Source organism: Populus nigra, chromosome 9 (assembly GCF_951802175.1).
Source record: "Populus nigra chromosome 9, ddPopNigr1.1, whole genome shotgun sequence".
Taxonomy (NCBI): domain Eukaryota; kingdom Viridiplantae; phylum Streptophyta; class Magnoliopsida; order Malpighiales; family Salicaceae; genus Populus; species Populus nigra.
Window position 1 is genome coordinate 5,029,901 of NC_084860.1, and position 27,009 is coordinate 5,056,909.

The window sequence follows — 27,009 nt, forward strand, 5'->3', positions numbered from 1 at the left end:
ACCGATAATATTTAATAGTGAAATAAACGTGCATGTGATATCCGTCTATCAATAAAATAAATACAAATTATTCAAATCTCCAAGAACATACGTAAATTTTACTTTCCTCGGTTGCAAGGGTTGCTAGAATCTTGTAATGTCATGCTTCTAGAGAGAAGATTTCATATTAATGTCAAGAGATCGAATGCTATGGTGGTTCAATCTATGTTCGGGTATTTGTATTAATTTCCATAAGAGTGGCCTGATGGGTGTAAATGTGGATGAGATCTTCATAGTAGGGATCTCGGGTGTTCTCAGATGTAAATGCGACACACTACCAATTAATTACCTAGCTAGGCCTTCCTCTTGGCTACAATCCTAATAGGATTTCCACATGGAAACTGTGCTCTCTAAACTTCATGGGAGACTAAGCTCTTAGAAGGGAAGGTTGTTATCTCTTACTGGAAGAGCTTGCTTAATTAAAAGTGTGCTAGCTGCTATCCCACTTTACTACATGTCCATATGTATCCTAAAGGCAGTAGCTCATCAAATTACAGTAATGCAGTCTCGATTCCTTTGGGGTGGAGGCACTGACAAGAGAGAGATCCATAAATTGGCTTGGAAAACTGTGGTCAAAGAAAAAGATAGGAGAGGGCTTGGTAATGGGTCTGTCTTGACAAAAAAATAAAGCTCTTTTTTTTTAAGTGGATTTGGAAACTTGGTTGCGATGACAAGGCTAGCGCTGATTTGATTACGAAAAAAATATAAACCAAGTTTCAGCAATGGGCTGCCTCAATTTAGTAAAAGACTCTCGGTGAGTCTATTACTAGCAATGACCAGAATAGCACCCTGATGAGAAATAGTTGCAAACTTCAAATGGAAAAGGATAACCAGGTAAACATTTAGAAAGATACTTGGCCCACTAGTTTCTGTTTAGCTAACTCTTATCCTGCTTTATTTCAGCTATTTTCCTTGAAAGTTGTTTGTCAGATAGGAAATTGGTTAGAAGATATGTGACAATGGCATCTAAATTGGATAAGACCCCTTAGAGCTAGAGAGAGTCTGATGCTTCATGGGCTAATGTTTGATCTAAACCTAGCAAGAATCCATTGAAAGAATAAAGATAAGTTGGTTTGGGAATCGGGAAAGGATGGAGAGTATATTGTGAACTCCTGTATGTTTGCCCTTGACAAGAGTAGGTTTACTGCAACCAAACCATATGCCATTATGGTTGGCTCTAAATGAAGGATTCTATACTAGAGCTTTCCTCGTCATGAGACATATTTTGAGTTCATAAGATGATTGTTACCTTTTTTTTGTGATCAACATTATAAAATTGTTTCCCACGTTCTCATCCATTGCCCCACGAGTTAGAAACTTTGGAATAAAATTGTAGCTTGGAGAGGCTTGAACTAGGTAATGCCTTACGACCTAGATGATCTTCAACGTCAATGGCAAGAAACTCGTAGGAAGGGGGGACGACCTGATGAATTCACATCAGAAATCACCAACATGAACACCAACTTTTTGCAAGATAATCACTATAAGTTTGAAAGATCTGTTTGGTGTGGTTTTATGTTCAACATTGTTTGGGCTCTTTGAAATACTAGGAACAAATTGGTGTTGGAGGAAAAACAGCCTATTTGGAAGGATGTCCTGTGGCATCTGTTCTATTTTGCTGCGGGTTAGATAAAAAATTTGAATGCTTTATCTTGGTATACAGGTGATAACCTATATAGAATCCATAAATGCATCTCGTCCTAGACTGTAATGGATTGATTCTAAATGGCTTTTGTTGTTGATGTTCTAGCAGTAGAATCGTGCTTTTTCTTTATTTTTCATGTTCTTTGGCTTTGGTTATAATCTATACAGCTAAAGCTTCTCTTTTTTGTCCTGATTCCAATGAAATGTTGAAAAATGAAATTGAAAAAAAAGTTCCAACAAAAACATTATTAAAAACAAAAAAAAAATAGAAATCAAGAGATTAAGGATCAAATATGACATAAAATAAAATAAACTAATATATTAAGGGATGTAATTTTTAAAAAATTCAATTAAGAGAATGGTATAAAATATTGAGAGATGCAATTGAAGAAATTATCCAAGTAAGAGAATGATATAAAATATTGATTGATGCAATTAAAAAGATAATTTAATTGAAAAAAATCAAAATTAAAAATATGAGGACCAAATCTAAAAGCTGAAAAAAACAAAAGAGAATTAAATTGAAAGAAAATTCCAACTTTATGGATAATCTAAAATAAAAGGAACATAGACCAAATCTAATAGAATAATAAATTGAAAGGTTGTTTTGAAAATGTGTAGGGGTTAGCTCTGGAATCGAGGAGAAAAGAAGAAAGAAGAAAGAAAAAAAAGAAACGGTAATCACTGCAAAACTTGACATGTTATAGCCATATGTGTCATCCATTAATGTAGGTGACATCATGAGGGTTAAAACGTCGTCTTGAAAGCTTTTGATGATAAGTTTTTATGATATTGTAAATGATGTTTTTATCATCATAATATTGATGGAGTTCATTTTTTTTTTATTAATTTTCAATGATATTTGATAAATCCTTGTAGAAAAAAGATCTTAACATCCTAATTAATTCAAGCCAACTTTGAACTCCATGTGACCAAAATCCATACACATTAACGTGACCCAAATTAGACTTGATACAAACTTCTAACAAGCCTGTTGCCCAAATTAGACTCATACATGAGCTGTTCAAATCTGGTCGAATACAAGATTAATGGCCTTGGACCGAACCCCTTATCATACATAACCTAAGGCTAATTGAACTCACTCTATGCTAAAACCCTCTTATAGTTGAATGGTTTCCAAGCTAGAAATCTTTCATGACTAATTGCATTCCAAACTAAAAACCAAGGCAAGAAACAATGTTGGCTGAATGACCTCCCATCAAAGCTAAGAAACATAACTGAATGTTCAACATGAAAAATTCAAGTCTAAATCATATCAAAACTTCATCTTAGTTTGAAATTACTATACATCATTATTGTATATAACAACTTCCTCGTACATAGTTAGATAAGATTCCTTAATTTTATGGTACTCTAGAGTTTTAATGTTGAGATTTAAAGTGGAGTATTTCTTTTTTTCTTTTCATTTTTTTCTGCTTTATAATTTAAATGATCATAGTTATCAATATAAAGAATATGTATACGTCAACTAATGGGTGCAACATGAGTTTTGCCACTATTTGTGTTACTTCTCAAGCACATAAAACTCTTAATTTGTTGGATGTTAGTGGTTTGTCCCATTATAAGTATGCACTTTATTAAAAAGTTTATTCAATTTCAATAATATATAATGCAGTTGAGATGCTTTGCTTTTTCAAATGAAACTTCCCAAAAACATTTTTCAATCAAATTGACATGCTTGAACATGTCAATATTTCACTTTAAAAATGAATGTTTGTCAATAAAAGTTTCATCATCATAGCTTAAATTTTATTTAATTTGAGTGTTTGTACTACCCTTTTCTCATCAAAACAACCCTAGATGGGGTCCATTGGTAAATGGTAAGCATAAAAACTGATGATATTTCAAAATTCAGAATACTCAAAAATAAGGTTTTTGAGTGTTTAGATAGTGGGTAATTTCACGCTGATGTTAATATTCTCTTCTATAGAGTTTACGAAGTTGATGGTAGAAGACATAACACCTATAAAATAAACCTTTTTAGTGAGGTTTAGAGACCCTCTGATGATAAAGTTAATGATTTTTATAAGAGGATCAGAGAATGTGATTTAAATTCTAAGAATAAGAATGTTTGTTCTTGCTTATGTGTGACAAATGCTTTGAGAAAAAGAGTATGAATACTTAGAGGATAGAAAAATATGAACCATTTACCTAGGTGGTTTAGGGGTATATATAGCCTCTAAACCTTGTTATATTGCTTGAATGGAGAGGTCGAAATGTCTTTTTCTTCTAACAGCATTAATGAGAGATAAATATTCATTACACGGCATTAATGAGGGACATATATCTTTTTCAAAATATTAATAAGGAATAGATATCACTTACATAATATTAATATTGATGTAAATATGATTGGTTATTAGAAGACTTTTATATACCTAGGGGTGTAAGGAGATGACTTTTAACCATTTATGTTAAGAGCCATAAAAATAAACAAACAAAGCTTCATGACCCAACTTGGAGCCTATAATGATCATTAATTCCTTACATATTTGAACCTGGAATGATCCTATGTTCAAGGGTGATAAGTCTAGTAGCTTTCAGACCCATATATACTTGGGTTATGTATACATGGGTTCAACCCAAGGATATTGGATCTGATAATTCATCAAACTGATATGTACATGGGCTCAACACATAGCTGAACCTAATGATAATGGTCTAACAATTCATCATACTCATATATATATATAGGCTGACTCATATGTATATAGGCTCAGCATTTAGCTTAACCCAATAATATTAGATTTGGAAGCAAGCTTGATCCATGTCATTTTAGATTTAACATTCTACCAAATCTAGATATGTTGAATTATTAACTTGTTTTTTTTTATATCTTTTTTTATTATAAACTTATAAAAAAAAAGTATATAAAATACATTAATCCATCACAAACATACCTATTTACTCCACTGCCAACCATGTTATTAAAGATGATTTCCTTTACCTAAACAACTACAACATTTATTGGCCAAGTAGTTCAACTCCACCTCCGGGCTACAGCTAAGGTTGTTTATCTCTTTGGAATCTCAGGAATTCATTCTTATAGTCCACAACTTGGATTCCTTGCGTTTCAATTAATTCCTCACCACTTTCCTTATTCTCTCCTCCATTTCTGTTGTTTTTGACATTTATTTTACATTTTTTATACGCTTTGTCAATTTATTATAGAAGATAATAATAATAATAATAATAATAATAATAATAATATGTGTGTGGATGTAGAATGTATTGTGAGCCTGCATATTCAGGTAAACAACACAACTGGATGTAGATAGGAGTTGAGACTATTCATATTTTCGTGGTCTCCAACTTAAAGTGAACTTCATCAAAATACCAACCACTTGGATATGAATTCCTCAAAAAGAGTTGAAGTGCTACCGTTTTCAAACTATATTTGGCAACGACAGTATCATTTTAGCTTCCGTATGCACATTACCACCAAAATTATGATAGAATGACAACTTTCACTGTTTTATATCATTTATATTATAAAATATTATAAAATTGTCAACAATCCGTTGTAGTCTAGTTGGTTAGGATACTCGGCTCTCACCCGAGAGACCCGGGTTCAAGTCCCGGCAACGGAACTTTTCCTCCCCTCTTGTTTCCTAATTTTATTTCTTATAATATCTATTATTTCGATTTCCTTATAAGAGAAGTTTAAGGGAAAACAAGATTTTAGGCGGGAAATAATAGAAATCTTTTTTTGGCGGCCATACTGAAGCCCAAATTAACAATTCCTCCTCCTAGGGTTTCTAGTGGAGAGAAGAATGAAGAGAGCAGGCATCGAAGAGAACCTCTTAGCGATCCTCGACTCCGCCTCCGATTCTAAACACACACCAGACGCCAACGATGACAGTAAGCCTTTTCCACACCACTTTTTCATCTAAGCTGATTAATTTTTAATTAATCGCGTTTTAAATTGAAACGCTAGGGCTTGCATTTCTGGAAGCAGTTCGCAGCGCTTGCATTGTTAATGAAAATCCTCCAACAAGGTGATTAATTTCCTTTTTAATTTTCTTCAAATCATAAAAAGAAATTATATTTGTAAATTTCCTTTTGGTTAATATTTTGGAAACTGTTCTATGAAGCAGCAAAATGCGTGAGGCGGTGTTTCAAATTTTGAGGGTTGGGAAATCATTGGAATTGATTACGGAAAGTTTTCGCCTTTTAAATGAGTTGGATAAGGTACTTAATTGCTTCTCTTTGGACCTTACTGTTAATTTAATCTTAATTTAGACTTGTTTTCTTTAATACTTTAACTTAATCTGAGTTTGGACTTGGGATACTTGGAGATTTATTTTTGTTTTTTTCTTCCTGCGTTTAGCGTTTTCCACGCGTGTATTTGTCAGAGAAAGAAGCATCAGAGTCATCTCACCTAGTCGTGGTTGAGGAGGTATTAAGTTTTGCTTTTATCTAAGTGTGTATTTGATCAATGTTTCTAATTGCCGTATTTTGATGAGGATGATGATAGATATTACATTCTTTTGTTGCTGGATATTAGGGCTGGTCGCCATTTCTTTTTAATTTGGAAAATGCATCTAGAGAGAGGGGAGCTGGTGGCAGAAGCATTAGCGGACCACTTGACTCATTGGTGAGTTGGTTGTGATTGAAATTGCAGTGGTTGAATTGTGTTTTTTCATTAAGAGGTGCTTGTTCTTGTGATTTAAAGATTGCACCACCGGATAGTATTCCTTGTTTTGAATAATTTCTTTGAAGTTGTTTGTTAGTGAAAGCTGATGTTTGTTACCTGCATCCTGCTTTTTTATTCTATTTTGTTGGCTCTGTTATTCTCAGGGTTTCCTTCAGTTAATGCAAGAACTTGCTGAAGTGGCTAATGAGGGAAACCTTCAAGCATTAGAAATAAAGGTTAGTTTATTTATTCTTTTTTCAAGTAAATAAGAGATAAAACAAGGTGTGCAGTGTCTTTTAGGTCCTAATAGCACACTTGTTCATAGGTTTTTCAATTTAAATTTTATGAAGGTTGGGATACTCTTCCCAGTTCAGTCACTTGCTGAGCATTCTTCCGACATGCCTTTCTTTCAGTCACTGAGGAACATGTTGCTGTTTCAATATCTTGTCAATGCTCTTGAAGGAGACTTTTTACCACGTAACAGGGTGTATGAAGGTATTATTACATGCCTTGTTCGTATGCTTTTTGGTACTTGTGAGATATAAACAGCTTATTATCGTATTGCAGAAACCATGAATTGGACCCACCTAAGGGAGTCTTTGCTCAACATGCTTTTGGTATATCCTCACCTTCTGAGTTGTAAATCTCAATGTATCTTGTTACTCATTGAGTGTGATGCTGTAATCCTTAATTGATGTCTTATAACCTTCAGCCCTCTAAAATTTTTAATTGCCATTTCTTCCATTTTAATTTATAATTTTTTCCTACTTGGAGGCTGTGGCTATTAAATGTTTGAAGATGTGAATATCTTGTATCATATTTATTTTGCAGAGTACAAGAAGAATAAACTACAAAGGCTTGATGAAAGATTGCTTATCCATTATGTGTGGATTGTTTGACGTTTCTGCTGGAATAAGCGAGGATCTAGAATCTCCTGACAATGCTGCTTCAAAACTATCTCATAATGGCAATACAGCTTCAGCATTAGCTTTGTTTGAATTAGGAAATAATGCTTGTATTGCCTTGCAAAAACTTCTGATAATGGCAAGTCACTAAAAAGACTCCTTGAGTTAAGAATATTTAAAATCATCTTTTCTATAAACTCTGATGCTGTCGACTTTTCTAGATTATGGACCTTGACATGTCTAGGAAGAAAGCAGACATGCAAGGTTCTACAACCAGAGCTGATGGTGTGAGGTATTTACTTGCACTCATTTATCTCTGTGATTTTTGATTGAGTAAAGTGAACATGCTGCTATGATTTGATTCAGGACCCCTCTAATGGAGATAATTTTGGATGAGCTAACTTATGACATAGATATGCTTTCTCCATTTCTTAAGGTATCCTTTTTAAGTTGTCAAGTACTCCCTTCTGTGTATGCTATGCATTCATAAAGATGCAGAATCTCTGAAAGATTTAGGTGGGGGGGATACTAGTCTAGTTCTGGCTTCCTGGCTTTGGGATCAGAGATCACTTTTGGCCAGAACCTCAAAATAAAATATCATTCTTTCACTTTTTTCCATTACTTCTATGCTTTCTTTATTAGCTGGTTTTAGCAAGCTTTCATTCTCAGATGGTCTGTAGGTACTAAACCATGGGCTCTTTTTTCTGATATTTTCATGCTATTTTTTGCATGATCAGGTGTTGCATTTAGAATTGTAAGCAGTCTCCCACTTAGATTCCTGTTATCTAATTTTTATGCTGTTGTTTAATATAACTGTTGAAGTTGTTTAATCAAGCAAGTGAAGATATTCTTCTTCTAATGATCAGAATGATTTGCAGGTATTTAATGAGCCTAAGTGGAAGCTCGAAATCATCTTGCAGTATTTTTCAAAATACACCACTAGAGTAAGTGAGCTGTCAATATTGTTGTCATTTAAAATAATGTGCATTTTCCCCAAAGCTTTTTTGGTAAACATGTAGGTGGTTAAAAGCATCTATAACTCTGATTACTTGTTTACGGGGATATGTTTTATTCTGTAGGTGTCCACTCGCACTCGGAGATCAAATGGTCCTACTGAGGATGCAACAACATTCAGTGGAGTCTTAAACTGCTTTTCCAATATCACCAGTACACGAAGCATTACCAAAAAGATAAAAGCAGATGTAGTTCAGGTGCTTTTAGCACATGCTTTTCAGGTGATTATTCTTGCTTTCAACTAGTTATACAATACTCAACAATGCAAGTACCTAAATTTGGGGCGGTGCTAGTACTTTTGCTTACAAATTTGTTCTATTGCATGTACAGACTACTTTCACATTGCCTTCATGACCTGAAATTTCATATTATGGCCTCGGTGATTGCTTATATACATCATGCTATTTCTATGAGCACAATTTCATTTGCAATGTATAGTTGTTGGGAGTTTGTGTTTCTTAAATTCTGAAATAAATAGCTAAAAGTTTTGAACACCATTTGGGGGTATTTCCTACCGTCATACAGTGGCTTTCCTACCAAGAATCCGTGATGTGGTTGGCGTTCATTATGGATTTTAGAAATTTAGATGCGATGGGGTTTTGGCTGCCCATTTTTCCAGGCAATTTAACATATCCCCACTCTAGTCAATTTTCAAATCAATATGTGAAGAAGATAAAGAAAAATCGTTGGAAATTTATCAGGGATTTGTTCATCTGTGATTGTTCATGTTGTAGATGAGACGATTCCTAAATCTCAATGGCAGGGGTACTGTCATTTAAGAAATTCAAAATTTGTTTCTTAGTCAAAAATTGGTTTTTTTTTTTTTTTTTTCAATTATAAGGTTTAGTGACAATATTCTTCTGTAAATAGGTTTAGTGATGAAAAGTGAAAGATCTGGGCCCTGTTTGTCCAGTACGATTCTTGTTTTGATTTGATCGAATTTTGGACTCTTTTCAGGCACATTTGTCATCGTCATCTCAACAAGATGCTGATGGCATCTCTGCTTCGAAGGATGAAGGAAGGAGCAGCTCTCTAGTGGAAATATGCGAGAACATAATCTCTGCATTTAATAATTTGAGAAGAACAGATGCGTAAGAATCTATATTTAGTTTTTATTGCCACAATTTATGTTTTATGATGATAAAAATCTAGGCATAAGATTAGGCTTTATGTGCAAATAGTTGCCCACAAATTAGTTGGCGGAGATGGCATGCTGCAATGCTGCTTCGCTGAAGGTGACAGAGAGTGATAACCTTGGTATCATTCTGAATGGAAATCAAAATCACTATCCTACATCATCATCATCATTTTTATTCAATGGAAGGTACATCATCATAATAACAAGATCTTGGCAAAATTTGATCACGGTACAGGAAGATAGAGATTTTGCCAATTGGAAAGGAGGCGCTGTTTACTGCAGCAACAATCCTCTCAACAGAGACAGGAGCTCATGTATAATAAAGGATGCAGGTAATCTGAACATATTGTTACATGTGGACATGCTCCTCTGAAGTGCTTGTAAAGAATATCTCTGTAAGCTATTCATATCTTTTGTAGCTAAATTGATCATTTCACTTAAATATCATACTAGTTTCTTCTGGCTCTCTTGAATTCCTCCCTACCTTTTGCCTTGGTTAACACGCGAATGAGATTCAACAGCATTTCTAAAGAAAGCAATGAATATTAGGTTTTCGAGAATGAGGGTGCTGTTGCCGCAGTAGCTGCAGCCACAACAATATTCGGGAGTAACACCAAACAAATCGTAATCATCTATTAAGTGATTCATTATACCTACAAGGAAGGATAGTGATCTACTTTAGCACAGAATTATAGACCTGAATAATGAGAGTGGACATCAGACCTGCTCACAGAATTAGAAAAGAATGGCGTATAACATGCAATTTCTCTTCAAGAATATACGAGTACAGTAATTTTGAGTAACATCTGTTGAATAATGTGATTAACAAGGGTAACCCTGTCCAATTGCATGATCACTTATTCAGCTGGAAGCATATACCAGTGGAGACAGATAAAGGGGCTTAGCGTGGGCAGGCCTGTCGGCTAATTGTGCAGCTCAGAAGAGCTGGCATGGAAGCCTCAATCACCATCCAACTTGTCAGGTAAAAAGACCCCCTGCTTAATCATAAATTGTTTTACATCCACTAGTAGACGCTAAATGTTGTTAACTTCTGTCTCACAAGGAGAGATTAGATCAACTACAGAACTCCATCCCCCACATGAACCGATCAATTAAAGGGTTTTCCTGTTTCCTCATTAGTGCTCCTGAAATGGCTCCACAGATTTTAGTTATTGAACTCGCCCTAAATGTTGACATTAAACATGACAATAAACAACTTTCACCGAACTGGTGGTACTCACTTGGATGATTGTGAAGAGTCCAGTTGCATTGTGACCGGTCCATCATTCACTAAATTAACCTTCAAACCATCCAAAGCATCAAAGTTAGGGAATTGACCTCAAGGAAAAAATTGCGACACTGAAGAGAAAGGGCAAAGGTAGTGTACCTTCATCATTGCTCCGAACACACCATCTAAACCAAAAAAACAAAAAACAAAAAAAACAAAAAGCAATTGGAAAATTCAGGAAGGAATAGATCAAACGATCATTTCTGAAGCAATTATAGGATGAAGAATGTAGAAAGAATTAAGTAATTCACTCATACCGTACATTTACATCAAAAAAATTTCAGTATAATCTGGCACCTCATTTCGGTTTAATTCAAGAAATAAAAATATATTATTTTAATATATTTTTAAATAAAAATATATTTTAAAAAATAACTGTTATCGAACAAGTTTTTTTAAAAAAAAAAACAGGTTGAAAAAAAAAAAAAAACCTTTGTTAGCATTTTTCGTTTCTTTACACGACAAATCTTACTAACTGTGTGAATGAAATGATAACATGATACCATAACCAACCAAAAACAAAAACAAAAACAAACAGAAGCAAGCAAATAAGAGTACCTTTTATTGCATCCGGTCTGTAAGCCTTCCGAAATTTATCAACCAAAGATCCATAGAAAGGTTTTGCCTTCTGGGGTGGCATTGCTACATGAAAATCCGGCTTGTTTCCCTTCAACACTCCATACAATGTAAACTGGCTCACTATCAAAACACAGGCAACTGGCATTATAACTATATGCACTTGAACACAAAATCAAAAACAAAACAAAATCCCAATTGCTTTACAACATTACTAAGAAACTCATCCCTTTAATTCGAAACAGCAAGTTGTTATTATATATTTTTTTGTTTTTTCTCTCTTGGCTCAACAAGATGGTGGTGTGAAACGAATACCTAACAGAACTTCGTAATTTCTCTGCATAACCTGCACATATGCACACAACACATTTATTAAAAAAACCAATTGTCTACATAACATAGAGAGAAAGAGGTGAGTAATTACATTCTGGTCCCATACTCTGCCAGTACTCTCGTTTGTAAACAACCTCATGTTCAACACCTTACGGCATCTACTCAGAAATTAAAACTCAATCACTCACACCGTTATCAATAGCATGATTAAACACACAACAAAACAAAAGGGTTTGTTTTAGATTACATGTAATCAGCATTGGAGTCAGTATCAGACTCGTGGAGCCCAACAAGAACAAGAAGGCCTGGTCCAATCTCCGATACCATGTGGCCATCAACCTGTAATCAGTACAATTGTTAAAATTCTGCAGAGATGTGAAGGAGAGGGAGAGTGGAAAAGTGACCTCCACACTGGCAGAGGTGACTCGCTGGACTACGGCTCTCATGGCTCTGATTTGGAGAGTTTTGCAACTGGCAAAGGTGGACTTCTTGGCAGTTTTGTCGGCGGACTTGGCGAAGGATGGAAGAGTAGAGAGCGAGTGGTGGAGGCAGTGCATTTTTCTTTTCTTCCTCAAAGTCGAAGCTAATATGGGCCAGACTTGGCATCGACCGACTTGTCTCGCAGCATTGGACCACTTCAACTTCACAGGCTTTTGAAAGAAACAACTTCAAATAATAATAATAATAATAATAATAATAATAAAACTGGTTAATAGTAAGAATTTAGGATTAAAAAATTTATTTTTTTATAATCTCAGGTTTGAGAGCTATGTAACTGTTTATATGATGGTTACTAGAGACTGGTCATTAACTTTAGGGCCCGTGAAATTAATCGAGGTGCGTGAAAACTGACCCAGATATTCATGTTAAACTAAAATAATAATAATAATGATACTAAAATATCTTGATTATTTATTTTTGAGAAAAATCAGTTTAGTCTTTAACCGGAAAAGTTTCAGAAATTTATAACTATGCTTAAATCATCATGAATTTTAACAAAAATAAAATAAAATAATCAAAGTTCACACAAAAATTTTTATCGCATAAAACATGCAGTTTATATGGTGAGATGCATCAATGGATGTAGTTTTGGGGAGTAGCGAAAATGCTTTGGAAATCTAATTATGAATTACATTTAAGGAACTCAATCTAGACATAAACATAGTTTGGGGTTTAATTTGAGAATTATTTTTATTATTTACATTTATTTCCCCTATACCCCGCATTGCTATTTTATTAATTACTTTCTGAGTTCATCCTATTATTTACTTCTTATTACTTAATTTAAAAAAATAATAAAAATAAAAAATATAACTAGGAGAAAAAAAATTAAGGTGGATATATTGCTATCACTTTTGATAAGTTATGAATTTTATCCAAATCTACCTCAAAAAGAAGAGAAGAAGAAGAAGAATAAATAAATCGAATCATGCATGTAGATTACATTCTCTCATAGTCTATCCCTGTCATGTTCCCGTTTCCACTCCTATTGAACCCATCTTTTCCATGGCTGCTGTAAATGCTTGGAAGAATTTATGCTTATCCGTTCCTAGTTGTAGAACCAAGGGCTTGGTTCTGGGGTCCAAAAATAGAGCTTGGTCTGAGGCCAACAAGCCCAATTTAGCCTCCAAATTCGCATAATAAGCGTGATCAAACAAAAATGGAGTGGTCACATCGAAAGGAGCAACAGTGTCTGAATTCCCACCGAATTGTGGGCAGGACATTCTGAGAGCCTTTAGTAGCCTTGGATCCATGTCAGGATCAGGCTGCTTAGTGCCACGGTAATTGTAGAGGCGGCTAGCAAATTGCTTACAGTGTGCAAATCCAAATGTATGAGCACCAGAAAGAACAACGAGGTCCTCAAGTGTCAGTCCTTTGGAGTTGAAGAGTTTTAGTTGTTGATCAACTGTGAAATTTGCCCTAGGAATGTTGTAAGGTACTCTTGACGCCATTGATATATTTCCATCCCACCTTCCTTTCTTTACTTGGTAATAAGGACCTCCTGCCTGAGCCACATAAACATGACAGATGAAATCAGGGCACACCCTTGATTGCTGGACAAAATAGCATCATCAATCGATACCGACCATGATGTTTTAATAATTTATTACTTGAATCTCATGATGTAATGATGATTGATCTTGTCCCTAATCGAGACCTGATTTAACCAACCCTGAAGACTGGAAATTCCAGTGTTGTTTTGGTCAGGACGAATTACATGCATAGTGGCTTTAGCTTTTCAAAGCAAACCTGTGATGAAAACGACGTAAAGGGGGAAGTAGATATATGAACAGTCTGTTAAGTTTACTTGTTTTCAGGGTATTTGAGAATAATTGTTTTTTAAAATATTTTTTATTTAAAAATATATTAAATAATATAATTTTTTATTTTAATATTAGTAAATCAAAATGATGTAAAAATATATATAAAAAAATAATTCTAAACAATAAAATTTTCAAATTTGGCCTAATTCTTGTCTTGAACGCAAAACCACTACCAAACGGGGAAAAATTAATGAGCAAACTGCTTTTTTGTCTCCACCTTTCTGCTTTGTAATCATTATGCAGGAGATGTATTTCCACCAACGGAAAAGAGGGAAATTAATCTGTCTTCTAAATTTCTAATCGGACTATGGAATAACACTACAGCACCTTGAATTTCAGCAGAGAACATCAGAACTCAAACCCTTAACATAGAGAAACTTTTGGTATGGAGAAATTTAATTAAGAGCATAAACCGAAATGAAAGGGCATAATTAGCATGATATTCAAGAAGGAAAATGAGGGACATACAAGGTGGACATAATCTCTGGCTGCAATTGCAAGGATATCTGCACTAGAAACAACATCAGGGCACTTGCTCTCCACCAAGGCCTTGGCCTTGCTTATAGTCTGAAATCCCTCTACCCTTAAGTCCTGATTGTCCTCTGCATCCTTCTCTGCCAACACTTTACTTCCAGGCGTTGTTGATATCAATATTGATGCATCACAGCCCTTCAATATAACCACACATCAGGTTTAAGTAAGAAGGTAATTTGTCAATCAATAAATATTATGATCAGCTAAAACGCACGATGGGTGGCAGTGCATGCTACAAAAAATGTGCCGAAAAAATAAGCTAAAACATATAGCATTCATGGTAAGGATGATGCAGAAAATGGAATTAAGTTTACTTGTACAAAGCAGTCGTGGAAGAATAGGCGAATGGTGGCTGGCCCAGAAACTGGTGCTTCTTTGAACTGCTGGGAAGTGACTGAACCAACAAGTTGCTCAAGTTGAGGGCATGTTTTTGCATAGTAATCAACAGATAATTGGCGTGGGCTGCTAGTACTGCTGATTTCTTTGGCTGCACAATTTGAGGCGTTTAGAGCAAATAAGAAACTAAGCAAGAAAGTGCAAGTGGAAGAAGAAGAAGAAAGAGAAGGCATGATTGTTGTATATGCAGGCAGCTTAGGACAGTGAAGAAATACATGCACAAGTGAAGGCCCAGTGGTGAGAGTTTCTTGAGGTATATAGATTTCCATGTTAAAAAGAACAAAAAGAAAAGAAAAGGTAGAGAATGAACACCCGTGAAGTGTGTGTTAGTATTACAGTACATAATGATTTTTAATTGCTTTTCACTTAAATATATATTAAAATTATATGTTTGAAACATGTAATTTAATGTATTTTCAAACTAAATACATGTTTAAAACACACCCAAAATTCGTTCCAACACAAAAAAAGAAAAAAAAATCAGTGCTTGAAGCTCCAAAAGGAAAAACAAATATATATACATGAAGCTAGAGAGAGGGAACCAAAGAGAAATGGTAATTGGGGAAGGGTAAATTAATGTGATGCGATGAAAAACATGAATATGTGAATTGAGCCTTGTAAAAGTAAGGAATACTCTTTAATGGCAAGCCTTCAATTTAATGCATATTCTTGTCCAATTAAAAAATGGGGATCTAGCTAATAGAAATGGTAAGGGCAAGCACCAATCCATTCACGGGAACAAGGCGTCAAAGAGACAAATATCTTTTTCACCCACGAAAGAGACAAATACCAAAAAAAAATCACCTTTTTGTTGCTCGACAACTCCAACTTTGTTTCTCAAGTTATGCTGGTGAATATTAGGAAGATCTTGCGCTATAACTTGGAGTACATATGTTAGACAGTGCAATGAAGTACACATATGACCCATTCAATAATAATAATAATAATAATAATAATAAAAACACCAGGCCATCAATCACTACTAAGTGCAGTGTGGTAGCTTACAAATGCTGAGACCATATTTAAGTAGAAAGCTGTGTAGAACTTGAAGGCAGATGTAGAGTAAACCCCACTTATGTTCTTAAATGCAGAGCCTGTGTAACCGTGAGGAGCCTCATCCATAAAACAAGAAAAAGAAGAACCAACCGTGAGTAGCCAATTTGCTGGAGGAAAGCCTTTTTGTGTGAGTGAAGTAAAAGCTGAGTTGTTTTTGAAAAATAGTGGCTAATTTTTTTTTAATAAAAAAATAGCATAATTAAAAATTTATTTATAAAAATAGTATAGTTAATTGAGACGCATAAGTCTCACCTGTACGGCCCTAAAATGTGTAGGTCACATATGCGCAACCCTTCTAGACACACAGGTTTGACCTTCTCATCTAATCAAATTAAAATTGTTAGGAATCAACCTTGAAGGGTGTAATTTCACTGGTCAGGTTCTAGGTTTGCTTTCTATAAACCACTAGTTCGAGTCCCACAAACCTCAAGGCCACTAGAGACTTATACGATCATTAACTTCAAGGCTCGTTGGATTAGTCAATATACGCACAAACTAGCCTAGACACGAGTCCTACAAACCTCAGGGCCACTAGAGGCTTATATGATCGTTAACTTCAAGGCTCGTTGGATTAGGATGAACCTAAAAAAAGGTGCACTCTCATGTGATGATGGTGCTATTATGACAATATAATGACTAATTCATGAGGGGTTTTTAATAATGTTTTGAGAGGTATTCGTCACTCACCCATAATAAATATAATACAGACATGACCTTTTAAATGTTAAATAAATATATATTTTATTGAGTGAAGAGATATGGTAGAAGATTTTGTAAGATGTTGTGTGTTGTAACCTCGGCAAGTACTTGTTGAATTATAGGCTGTAGATTTTAGATGTTTTAATTGTGCATCTCTTGTGCTTAATTTATAAGTTTCAAGGCAAGGCCTGGAGATGGAAACTTTTCCACTGTAAGCATTTCTTCCATCTCTTCACAAACATATGATTCACTTGAATTTCAAAGATAATTATTTCTTTCGGTCTTGCTGAAGATTGAAAAGGAAAGAAGAAGAAAAAGAAAAAGAAAAAATGATGGCTTCAATTATTTCTTACGGGCTAGTTGAAGATTAAAGAAGAAAAGGAAGAAGAAGTTAGCCATGGTGGTAGGGTATTTTTAGCTCAATAAAACATTCATAATATTAATATTGCAAGGGTTTTTTTAATTATTGAATAAAATATAATGATAATTTTATAAATAATTTGATTTTTTTATGTGAATTCTATTAAACGTGACTTGTGGAGAAAAACTCAGTAGACTCATTCAATTGAGTTTGATTATCTTTTATTTTTGTTAATTTTTTTTATTACTCAAATTAATCTAGCCACCATATCAATCAAGTTTGAGATTTACCCACCGACCGGTTGAGTTTAATAATAACTATGGTAAAAGCTTCATGAGCCATCGATATAATTACTCTACTCTCCCTCCCGTGGAAAGGTGTTTCACTACCGACCAGAATTATGGGACCTGAAAAAGAGAACTGAAACTCTGAAAGGAGTCGTCCATGACACATTGTCAAAAAGTTATTTATACCGTAGTGTGACCTTTTGCTTGTGGCACGTGTAAACAGGCATGCATATCTGTGGGCTGGAATGGCTGATCTTTGGTTTGGTGGTAGGGGCCTGAAATTGGTGACCCTGAAACTCGTCACAGCAGCATACGGTATGCTTCTGTAGTCTATTGAAGTCCCTTTTCTGCCTGTAAATTTTCCCATAACAAAATCCTGTCTAGCCCCACAAACATATTGCAATTATTGGCATATAATTTGATTAACCTTTATATTTTTAATACAGTTCGTGCTCGACTACAGGACGTGATGCAGAGCTTATGTTGGATATGTATAAGATGCAGGATGCTGACACTATTATTTGGATCATAAGATTATTCATATCATATTATGTGACACTAAGTGAATGTGCTTTAATCTCAAAATATATATATATATATATATATATATATATCAATCCAAAAACTGAAATTGATTAATGAAACCTCAAAATATAATTTATATAATTCATTAAATGAATGAAGACATTTAAATTCATGACCATTTGGTTATCAAAGTTCTAATATCATATTAAAGAATCAATTTAACTCAAAAATTTAAATTTTTAAATGAATTTCTAAATTATGATTTATATTATTTTTTAAAAATAACTTTAGTGAATATGATGAAATGCATTCTGAAGTCTCAGGACACAAGAAAAATAATAAAGAGGACTCTTGAACCCTGAGGGGTGTAGTTCAACTGGCCAGGTCCTGAATTTGCTCTCCAAAGATCACCAGTTCAGGTGCCACAAACCTCAAGGCCAATAAAGGCTTACATGATCGTTAACTTCAAGGTCTTGGAGGATTAGTCGAGGTACGCGTAAGCTGATTCGAATACCCACGGTTACAAAAAAACAAAAAAAAAAGAGACTCTTGCACATGCAAAACATGAATAGAGGTGTCAATACGCGTTGTAAGAGTGTTTGATGTGTCTATGCTCTATCTATCATGAGATTAAACAAAGTGAGTAGGGTAAAGGGGCTGGGCACATGTTGTCTGCCCTAAATGGCATTATATGCTTTGCCCACCCACCTCAATCTCTCAAGTGAAAGCTCTTTCACCTTGAAACATGCAAATATTCACATTATTTTGTGCTTAATTTTTATCAAATAGAATAGCAGTGGTGAGATTTACATTCGTGATTGCTTGATTAACAAAGTTTTGGTGTTTTTAGATCATCATGATGTGCTAATATCAAAAATAAATTTTAGATAATAATAAAAAATATTATTTCAATATATTCCCAAACAAAAAATACTTTAAAAAATAATTACTGCCATAATATCACACGGGCTCCCCAAGCATTAGCTATACAGTTTTGTTTACATTTTTTTCCCCTTTTCTTCTATGAATTTGGCTGGACTAGTCACACTTTTTTTTTTTTGTAATTTATTATAGTAAATAAACCATAAGGAAATCTTTACCTTACCTCTTTTTTTTCTTTCTCTAATTAATTAAAGGCAAATGTAGGATTAAAACTACAACAGAAGCGACAAGTTAAATTATTCTTAGCTAGTAATTATTGTCATTTGAAAAAAAGGACCAACCCTAATGTTTTGTTTGCTTTATCTTTTACAAGTTTTGTTTCTATTCAATTTTTTATAAATTTTTGAAAAAAAAAATTAAAAATAGCAAAAAAAACAACAAAAAACTCAAAAATATATTTTTGACATATTTGCATCGTTTACAGCGTCTTTTTCAAATAATTTAAAATTAAAAAATATACATATAAGTTTTTAGTGATCTAATTGTAATTGTTGAAAGGAGAGGACCAATTTGAAAATTGAAAACCCTCTCACCAAGCAACCCATCTTTTTTAATCAAATTATCTACAATCATTCTCTTAATCCAATGGTCTATTTTCTTTTGTTTTGTCTCCAAGTTAGCAAATGAATGGTTGAGATTTATTTTTGAAATCCAATTGTTGATCTTGGTTTACTTTGCCTTCAAGCCAAATAAACTTTTTACTTATAAATAGGTGGTTCACGTACAATTAAAGAGGGGGCATTTTAGAAAAAACCAAAAAAACAAAAAAAAACAATACTTACACATACTCTCCTCATACCCACATAACACAAAGAAAACCCTAAACCATTAAACCAAAACCTATCTATCGCACACAAAAAGAAAAAGAAAAAAAGACTATCATTGTGCACAACCACTACTCTCTTGGCCAATGACCACAACCAACATACTCAATAGCCCCCATTATACCTAAAAACAGTCAGTTAACCAATAAGAACAGACAATCTACCATTCAACTTCTTCAGCCCTACCATTAATCTCTACCAAAAATCACCATTATCCCCCAACCTTTTTTCCATCATATTTTAACCAACACCCACGTGTTTTTCCTTTTACCCACTGCCATTTCAATCATCACACACACAAATCAATCTTCTGTCATCAGTAACCTCGAGTTCTTCTTCACTGTGGGCAACCTAACAATCCACCTCCAGCTTTGTTTCTAACGCTAGCTGATAAGTGCAAAATATACATATGTTTTTACTCCTTTACACTATGACTTTTAATGTATTTTGAGCTTATTTGAGTTTATTAAAAGTTATTTTTATGAATTTAGCATGGCTAAGAGACTTTGTGAATTAATTACTTAAAATAAGAAATTCTGCATTTTATGTTCTGGACCTAGCTTCTTATGATATATTTTTCATCAAGTTAGAGTTCACGAATGAGAACATGGGCTTAATCTAAGTTGAAGTACACATGTCAAGCTTTCCAGGAAGGTATTATGGGCAAAACCCAATCTCATTTGGATCTTTAATCAAACCTGCAAACTCAGGTTAGAATCCTACTCGCAGCAAGATTTTCTGCTTTCACACTAGATATTCAAATGAGAATATCTTGAGCTTCCGATATCGAAATCAGGAGATTCAAAAGCCCAAATTAATCTACATATCTAGGACTACAACTTTAATGAAGGACTACAAGTCAGATAAAATATTTTTAAAGGCCAAACTCTGGACACAATCTGGAGGACGAGATGAGTTTCCTGATTTTATTAGAAAACCAACGATATTGAGCATCCTACTACGGCTGAGATTTTGAGATTAAAATGGTGGGCTATAGGACCCAAAAAAGATTTAGATAAAGCCTCTAACATGCTATGAATGAATGAATACAGCTGGGATAGTCGGATATTGCAAGAAATCAAGTCAGAAACAAAGTCTAAGTTATAGTAGAGTTGGAATTACAGTAGAGATATGATAGCAGCAGAATCAGTTTTCAACACTAATTCTAAGAGATTTATCCAACCTTAAGGACCAGATAAAGAAAGAACGAATTAAGTATCATAAAGACTTCTAATTAGCCTAATAATCATGAAGAAATTTGGCAGCCAAAAGGGTGGATAAATAGAGCAGAACACAACTAAAACAGGGTAAAAAAAAAATCCCTTTCTTCTCTACTTTTGCCAATTTTCCAGCAACTATGAACTAAACTCCTGAATTCGGTTTAAGAGGGGATACATACCATCTCCATTAACAAGTTGTGAGAAGGAATGTTGTAATTCTTTTAGATTCAAGTATTTATTTTTTCTTATTTAGAATTATGCTATTGATTGTTATTCAAGTTTATTGAATTGTTCTGAGATAGCATGTATGCTTTCTAATTTCTTTCAATCCGTAATTGTTGCTAAGAACTAGAGTAAGAAATAAAAGAATTAATTTGATTGCTGTAACTCTCATCTTGATTTATTAAGAAAGAATAAACTAAGTTAAATTATCAATCTTTTGAACATTTGCTTAGAATAAATGCATAGATTTTATTCCTAAGACTATTGCCGATTGAATGAAAATTGCTTTCAATATTACATTCGCTTGGTGGCAAGAAATTGATTAGAGAACTTTTCCTAATTAATTTACTCGTAATCTCATTAATTTTCCTTAGGTTTAAGGGATATTAAATTTATATGCTTGACGTGAAAGAATATTTATTTTTACTTCGATGATCAACAAATTTATAGGAATGGATGGGTGGATTTTTGAACTGATTTAACAACATATCAATTTATTATTTTCAGAATTATTGTTTCTTGAATTTTTCATTCAAATCTCTCGTTTTTTCTCATTTCAGTATATTGTAGGAAGATTAAACGAAATTTCTATTGGGTTCATCCTGGTTTTCACGATCATATTACAAATTTATTTTTTTTGTGATAGTTAAGGCAAAATTATATTTTGGTGGTTCCGACAACCGACCACTAGCTATGGATTACAGCAGAAACAGACCAACCATATACCCAACTATCGTCCCCATTCTTCTAACCCAATAACCACTCATACCACATACTAGATTAACAACACAGAGCCTTCATCTCCCATTTCCTTTAAACACCAGCCATACCTAATTCCACTGTGACCCAGCCACACACTTCCAACCAGCGATCTTCTCCCAACAACGACGTCATCTCCTTTAGTAGCGGTGTCCTTCACAACTTAACTATGCTGAAAATCCAGTGACTAGAACCAACACCACTAGATCTCTTCAAGCCATTCTCCTTCATACTAAAACCAATAAGCCTGCATTTGCAAACCAGCCTCCCCCACCAACTTTTACCAATGACGGCAAGAAACCGAGAAGAAGAGAGAAACAAATCTTAAAAGAAAATTAATTAATTGTTGTGTGATTTTTTGTTTTGTTTGTTTTAAAAGTGATGTTGAGATTCACCACCAACATCGAAAGGAAGAGGAAGAAATGTAGCTCCTGATCCACCCATTTTTCGCTTCATCAGCAACGCCACGTGGGTTCATATTAGAATCAATGGTAAAAGAGAATGTTAAGAATGGAAGCCCAACAATTGAAAAATGGCTAAAAGTGTAAAAGCCTTAGATTGAGGGGCATCTAAGAAAACTTTTAGGAAGGCTATGTGAAAATTGAAAAGTAGAAATCATCTGCACTTAAAGGCAAGTTAAAGGTTAAAGGTAGAAAAATTTCTATCGAGTCTGAAAGGGAAAAAGAAGTTTTTAATTGACGAAAGGCATAAAAATGTTAAGAGTCAATGCCGAGGGCAAGAGTAAAAAAAAACAAAGATACTGAACTATACATGTCTTTTGGTATCAAATGATTAGTTATTTATCAAAAGAAAAGTTGAATTTGCGTTATAGCCTATGTTAAGAGAATTTTGATCTTTTAGGTGAACATTGTTATATGTTATTCTTTTACAAAAATAGTGAAATAGATATAAGGAAATGATGAGGTTAATGATTGGCAAAAAACCTTCACCTTTCGTTTGAATTGAATTTTGAGATAAATGAGTATCAAGAGATAAATGATAGGGTAATGAATTTTAGTATTCTATTTAGTTTGAGATTGATAATGAAAATAGTGGCATTAGTGTATGCCAATGTTTGACCTTAGTGGGTAACATTGAAAGTTTTTTACTGATAAAAAATCTTATTAAGAGTGAGGCATTGTTATATATCATTATGATGGAGTTTCTTGTCTAGTTTTAGAAAACAAGATTTATTGATCAAATATATGGCATGTCACTTTTTTTCTGCAAAGACAAAAGGAGAAAAGGAGTTAATGAATAGTTAATGGTGATCCTAGGTATTTGAACCCTCAAACACTTTTGAGCCTATGAATTTCCTTTTATTTTGTAGCTATGAACCATAACTTGTATTACATGCTTTTAAAAGCCATTTTTAATAAAGTAAACGATTTGAATTGATAAATGGCATTCTCAAAACTTGAAGAGCTTTTTCATAAGGGTCGCGACTTCATGAACTAAGCTACTGGTTATTATGCATGTTGATAAAATAAGCACTAAAAATAAGATAAATTTTCAATGGAACCTCGAGTCTTTGCTCCAAGCTCTTGTTATTAAAATCCATAGAAGGTCACCCTTTCACATACCATTAAATGTCAGACCCAAAATCAGAGATTAAAATTGATACAAAGAACCATAGGAAAACTATTTTAATCTTACAATGAATTAATTTTTGTTTTTAAAATAATACAAGACAATCGAATGATTGCATGTGTTAAGCGACATGTGTTAGGTCCTTGACCAAAAAAGTTTAAGTTTCAAAAAATACTTTCAACACTGACATCTCTTTGCTTTTATTTCAATAATTAGACTTGAATATATATTATTTTTGAAAAGGTATGAGTTGATTCTAAAACAAGAGAAAATTCTCAGAAAAAAAAAAATAGACCAAGTTTGCAAAATCCTTGATGAAAATGACGTCAACACTTCTCAACACTCTTTAAATACTTGAGCAGCTACGGGCAATACAATGGACCCTAGATAAGAATGTAAGCAATATTTAGATCAGCTGAGGGGCAAAGAAACATAATCAAATGATGATCCAATGAAATCCATCGAAGCTATGTATAGCATCTAGTAATAACAAATGCCTCTTATTGATAGACAAAAGAACGAGCACATTTAGATCAATTGAAGGCAATGTTGCTAAAAAATAGTCTATGATTGAGTAAACTTCAACAACAATATCAAATGATGATCCAATGTAATCCATCAAAGCTATGTTTAGCATCTAGCAATAACAAATGCCTCTTATTGATAGACAAAAGAACGAGCACATTCAGATCAATTGAGGGCAATGTTGTTCAAAGATAGTCTATGATTGAGTGAACTCCAACAGTTATTGAGAATAACGATGCACTTAAGGGGTATATTTATGTCTGAAATTTTGGTTTACCCTCTGAAATATGGTTATGACACTTGAAAGATGCAATCACATGGGTGCATTTGGATAAATATATGCCACCTAGACTAACTGTGAGACAATCTGTTTTGAAGCTTATTGATTCAAGTTACATTTCACTATATGAATATGGGTGATAGAAGGGAATATCATTAATGATGACAATTCATTTCTTTTCATAATCCGGTTAGACAGGCTAAGAGGAATTCATTGAGAAGGACGTTGAGCATACAATAATGAGTCTTTATTGCTTGTTTGAATGACTTAACAGTTCCATGAAGGTTGATGATAGCATATGCTTAAAGAATATGGTTCAACGAAAGTCAACATCATGGTTGATTGACAATCTAAGATGATGTCGCCACTAGATGATTGTTGGTAGACCGCATACAGTTGACAAAAGGATAATTTTAGGAGAATCCAAAACAATATTGTTTTGTAAACTCCTTTATAATGAATCAAACAACACCACACTCGAGGGCATGATTAGGCTTGATGAACAACGAGAGTAGTGATCATCGCAGACAATCCAAGATGAGCACTACACTTGTATTTGAGTAGAGGACTATCATACGGTAGACTCAAATGAGCTAGTGAATTAGAAAAAGTAAAAAGGCTTTGGTTAGCAAACAAAAACACAATATGATGATGGGCCTAAATTTCAAACCAGGTAAGGATGCATGCATGTCGTGTAACTTTAAAGCATTACATAAATGTTTCTCTTTTTTTTTAGAAAAAAATCCTCGATGAAATCCAACAAGATTTTGATGAATTGGAAAGGGTAGGTCGCCTGTGAAAATAGACTAGTTTTTTTTTAAAGGAGAGGTCGACCATGAAAATAGATCATTTTTTTAAAGGGCAGATCACCTGTGAAAATAGACTAGTTTTTCTAAAAGAAAAGGCCGCCCATGAAAATAGACCAGTTTTTGAATTTCAGAAAGGGCAGGTTGCTTGTGAAAATAGATCAATTTTTAAAAGGGAGGTCGCATATGAAAATATACTAGTTTTTGAATTTCAAAAAGGGTAGGTCACTTGTGAAAATAAACCAGTTTCTGAAAGGGAAGGTCGCATATGAAAATATACCAGTTTTTTAATTTTAAAAAGTGCAGGTCACTCGTGAAAATAGACTAGTTTTTGAAAGACATGTCGCCCATAAAAATAAACCAATTTCTGAATAAAGAGGTCGCCCATGAAAATAAACTAGTGTGTGTGTGTGTGTGGGCAGGTCGCTCATGAAAATATACTAATTTTTCAACTTTAAAATAGGTAGGTCACTCATGATAATGAGATCATTTTCTTCTAAAAAAACAAACTCTTTGTATGATTGGATCACCTAACAAGTCAGGTAGACACTTTTCTTTACAAGCTCACTATGCAAAATATTGATGAGGTTTTGCTTCATAAGCATTGTAAAGAGAGGGCATATGTTGCTACCCAATTTTTCACCCAACTTTTGATGAAGTTTTGAAAAAAAAAACCAAAAATAGTAAAAACAAACAACAAAAAACCCAAAAACCCAAAAATATATTTTTGATGTATTTGTGTCGTTTACAACATCTTTTCTAAAGAATTTTTTAAAAAAATGCATTTAATTTTTAAGTAATCTAATTGTAATTGTGGAAGGGAAAGAACCAATTTAAAAATTGAAAACTCTATCACAAAGCAACCCATATTTTTTAATCAAATGGTCTACAATCATTCTCTTAATCTAATGGTCCATTTTTCTTTGCTTTGTCTCCAAGTTAGCAAATGAATGGTTGAGATTTATTTTTGAAATCTAATGTTGATCTTGATTTGTTTTGCCTTTAAGCCAAAGAAATTTTTTACTTATAAATAGGTGGTTACACACGTAATTAAAAGGGGGGAATTTTAGAAAAACCATAAAAATAAAAAAAATACTCACATATACTCTCCCCATACCCACACAACATAAAAAAATCCTAAACCCATTAAACCAAAACCTATCCGCCGCACACAAAAAGAGAAGGAAAAAGAAAAAGAAAAAGAAAAAAGACTATCATTATGCACAGCCACCACTCTCCTAGCCAGTGAACACAACCAACATAATCAATAGCCTTCATTATACCTAAAAATAGCCTGTCAGATAATAAGAAATGACAATCTACCATTCAACTTTTTCATCCCTCTCATTGATCTCTGCCAAAAATCACCTTTATCCCCAACCTTTTTTCCACCATCTTTTAACCAACGCCTATAGGTTTTCCCTCTTACCCACTATACCATTTCAATTATCACAAACATAAATCAATCTTCTGCCATCAACAACCTCAAGTAACAATTCACCTCCAGATTTGTTTATATCATCAGCCATGGATTACACTAGAAACAGACCAGCCCTCTACCTAGCTACCATCCCTATTCTCCTAACCCAATAACCACTCATACCATATCATAGGTCAACAACACAAAGCCTTAATCTCCTATTTCCTTCAAACACCAGCCATACCCAGTTCCACCGTGACCCATCCATATACTGCCAACTCGCAATCTACTCTCAGCAATGATGTCTCTTCCCTCAATAGCGGTGTCCTACACAGCATGACGACACTAAAAATCCAATGATTAGAACTAGCACCACTAGATTTTTCCAGGTCATTCTCTTCCAGATCGATACCAATAAGCCTCCATCTTCAAACCAACCATCCAGGGTTAGCTCAGCCTCCCTCGCCAACTTTCACAAACAACAACATGAAACTAAAAAGAAGAGAGAAACAAATCTTAAAAGAAAATTAATTAACTGTTGTGTGATTTTTGGTTTTGATTGTTTTGGAAGTGACATTGAGATTCAGCACCAATACTGGAAGGAAAAGGAAGAAACGTTAATCTTGATCCACCCATTTTTCACTT

General features: G+C 33.9%; 3 protein-coding genes and 1 non-coding gene across 6 annotated transcripts; 2 read left to right on the top strand and 2 right to left on the bottom strand.

The window, feature by feature from the left end:
- Positions 1–5,221: 5,221 nt before the first annotated feature.
- TRNAE-CUC (transfer RNA glutamic acid (anticodon CUC)) lies at positions 5,222–5,294 on the top strand. The gene has a single exon. It is a non-coding gene; the product is annotated as a tRNA-Glu (tRNA).
- Positions 5,295–5,298: 4 nt separating this feature from the next.
- On the top strand, positions 5,299–9,863 carry LOC133703966 (negative regulator of systemic acquired resistance SNI1). Of its 3 annotated transcripts, none has more exons than XM_062128717.1 (15): positions 5,299–5,565; positions 5,642–5,702; positions 5,802–5,895; positions 6,035–6,103; positions 6,212–6,301; positions 6,505–6,576; positions 6,691–6,835; positions 6,908–6,957; positions 7,172–7,384; positions 7,467–7,537; positions 7,612–7,681; positions 8,124–8,189; positions 8,325–8,480; positions 9,217–9,350; positions 9,441–9,863. In XM_062128717.1, exons 1-15 carry the CDS (start codon positions 5,478–5,480, stop codon positions 9,490–9,492), a joined length of 1,431 nt encoding a protein of 476 aa, XP_061984701.1. In that variant the 5' UTR covers positions 5,299–5,477; the 3' UTR covers positions 9,493–9,863. The 3 variants fall into 3 exon arrangements, with proteins under 3 accessions (XP_061984701.1, XP_061984700.1, XP_061984702.1); XM_062128716.1 differs by having other exon boundaries at positions 5,303–5,565; positions 9,633–9,863; XM_062128718.1 differs by having other exon boundaries at positions 5,305–5,565; positions 6,754–6,835; positions 9,633–9,863.
- Positions 9,864–10,132: 269 nt separating this feature from the next.
- On the bottom strand, positions 10,133–12,224 carry LOC133703968 (uncharacterized). The gene is made up of 8 exons (XM_062128720.1): positions 11,999–12,224; positions 11,842–11,933; positions 11,686–11,752; positions 11,577–11,607; positions 11,244–11,384; positions 10,785–10,810; positions 10,639–10,697; positions 10,133–10,542 (listed from the first exon to the last, which is right to left on the bottom strand). Exons 1-8 carry the CDS (start codon positions 12,149–12,151, stop codon positions 10,506–10,508), a joined length of 606 nt encoding a protein of 201 aa, XP_061984704.1. The 5' UTR covers positions 12,152–12,224; the 3' UTR covers positions 10,133–10,505.
- Positions 12,225–12,909: 685 nt separating this feature from the next.
- LOC133703967 (peroxidase 19-like) lies at positions 12,910–15,462 on the bottom strand. The gene is made up of 3 exons (XM_062128719.1): positions 14,767–15,462; positions 14,387–14,587; positions 12,910–13,600 (listed from the first exon to the last, which is right to left on the bottom strand). The coding sequence occupies exons 1-3, from the start codon at positions 15,115–15,117 to the stop codon at positions 13,061–13,063; spliced, it is 1,092 nt and encodes a 363-aa protein (XP_061984703.1). The 5' UTR covers positions 15,118–15,462; the 3' UTR covers positions 12,910–13,060.
- Positions 15,463–27,009: the final 11,547 nt, after the last annotated feature.

Excerpts from the sequence above, each read along its gene's own strand:
- LOC133703968 (XM_062128720.1), bottom strand. The coding sequence starts at position 12,151 with ATGCACTGCCTCCACCACTCGCTCTCTACTCTTCCATCCTTCGCCAAG. Across the intron at positions 11,934-11,998 it reads TCACCTCTGCCAGTGTGGAG|GTTGATGGCCACATGGTATC; the intron begins GTCACTTTTCCA and ends TACTGATTACAG. Across the intron at positions 10,811-11,243 it reads CAGACCGGATGCAATAAAAG|ATGGTGTGTTCGGAGCAATG; the intron begins GTACTCTTATTT and ends TTTTTGGTTTAG.
- LOC133703966 (XM_062128716.1), top strand. The coding sequence starts at position 5,478 with ATGAAGAGAGCAGGCATCGAAGAGAACCTCTTAGCGATCCTCGACTCC. Across the intron at positions 8,481-9,216 it reads TTTTAGCACATGCTTTTCAG|GCACATTTGTCATCGTCATC; the intron begins GTGATTATTCTT and ends GACTCTTTTCAG. Across the intron at positions 9,351-9,632 it reads AATTTGAGAAGAACAGATGC|GAAGATAGAGATTTTGCCAA; the intron begins GTAAGAATCTAT and ends ATCACGGTACAG.
- LOC133703967 (XM_062128719.1), bottom strand. The coding sequence starts at position 15,117 with ATGGAAATCTATATACCTCAAGAAACTCTCACCACTGGGCCTTCACTT. Across the intron at positions 14,588-14,766 it reads TCCACGACTGCTTTGTACAA|GGCTGTGATGCATCAATATT; the intron begins GTAAACTTAATT and ends GTTATATTGAAG. Across the intron at positions 13,601-14,386 it reads CCAGAGATTATGTCCACCTT|GCAGGAGGTCCTTATTACCA; the intron begins GTATGTCCCTCA and ends TATGTGGCTCAG.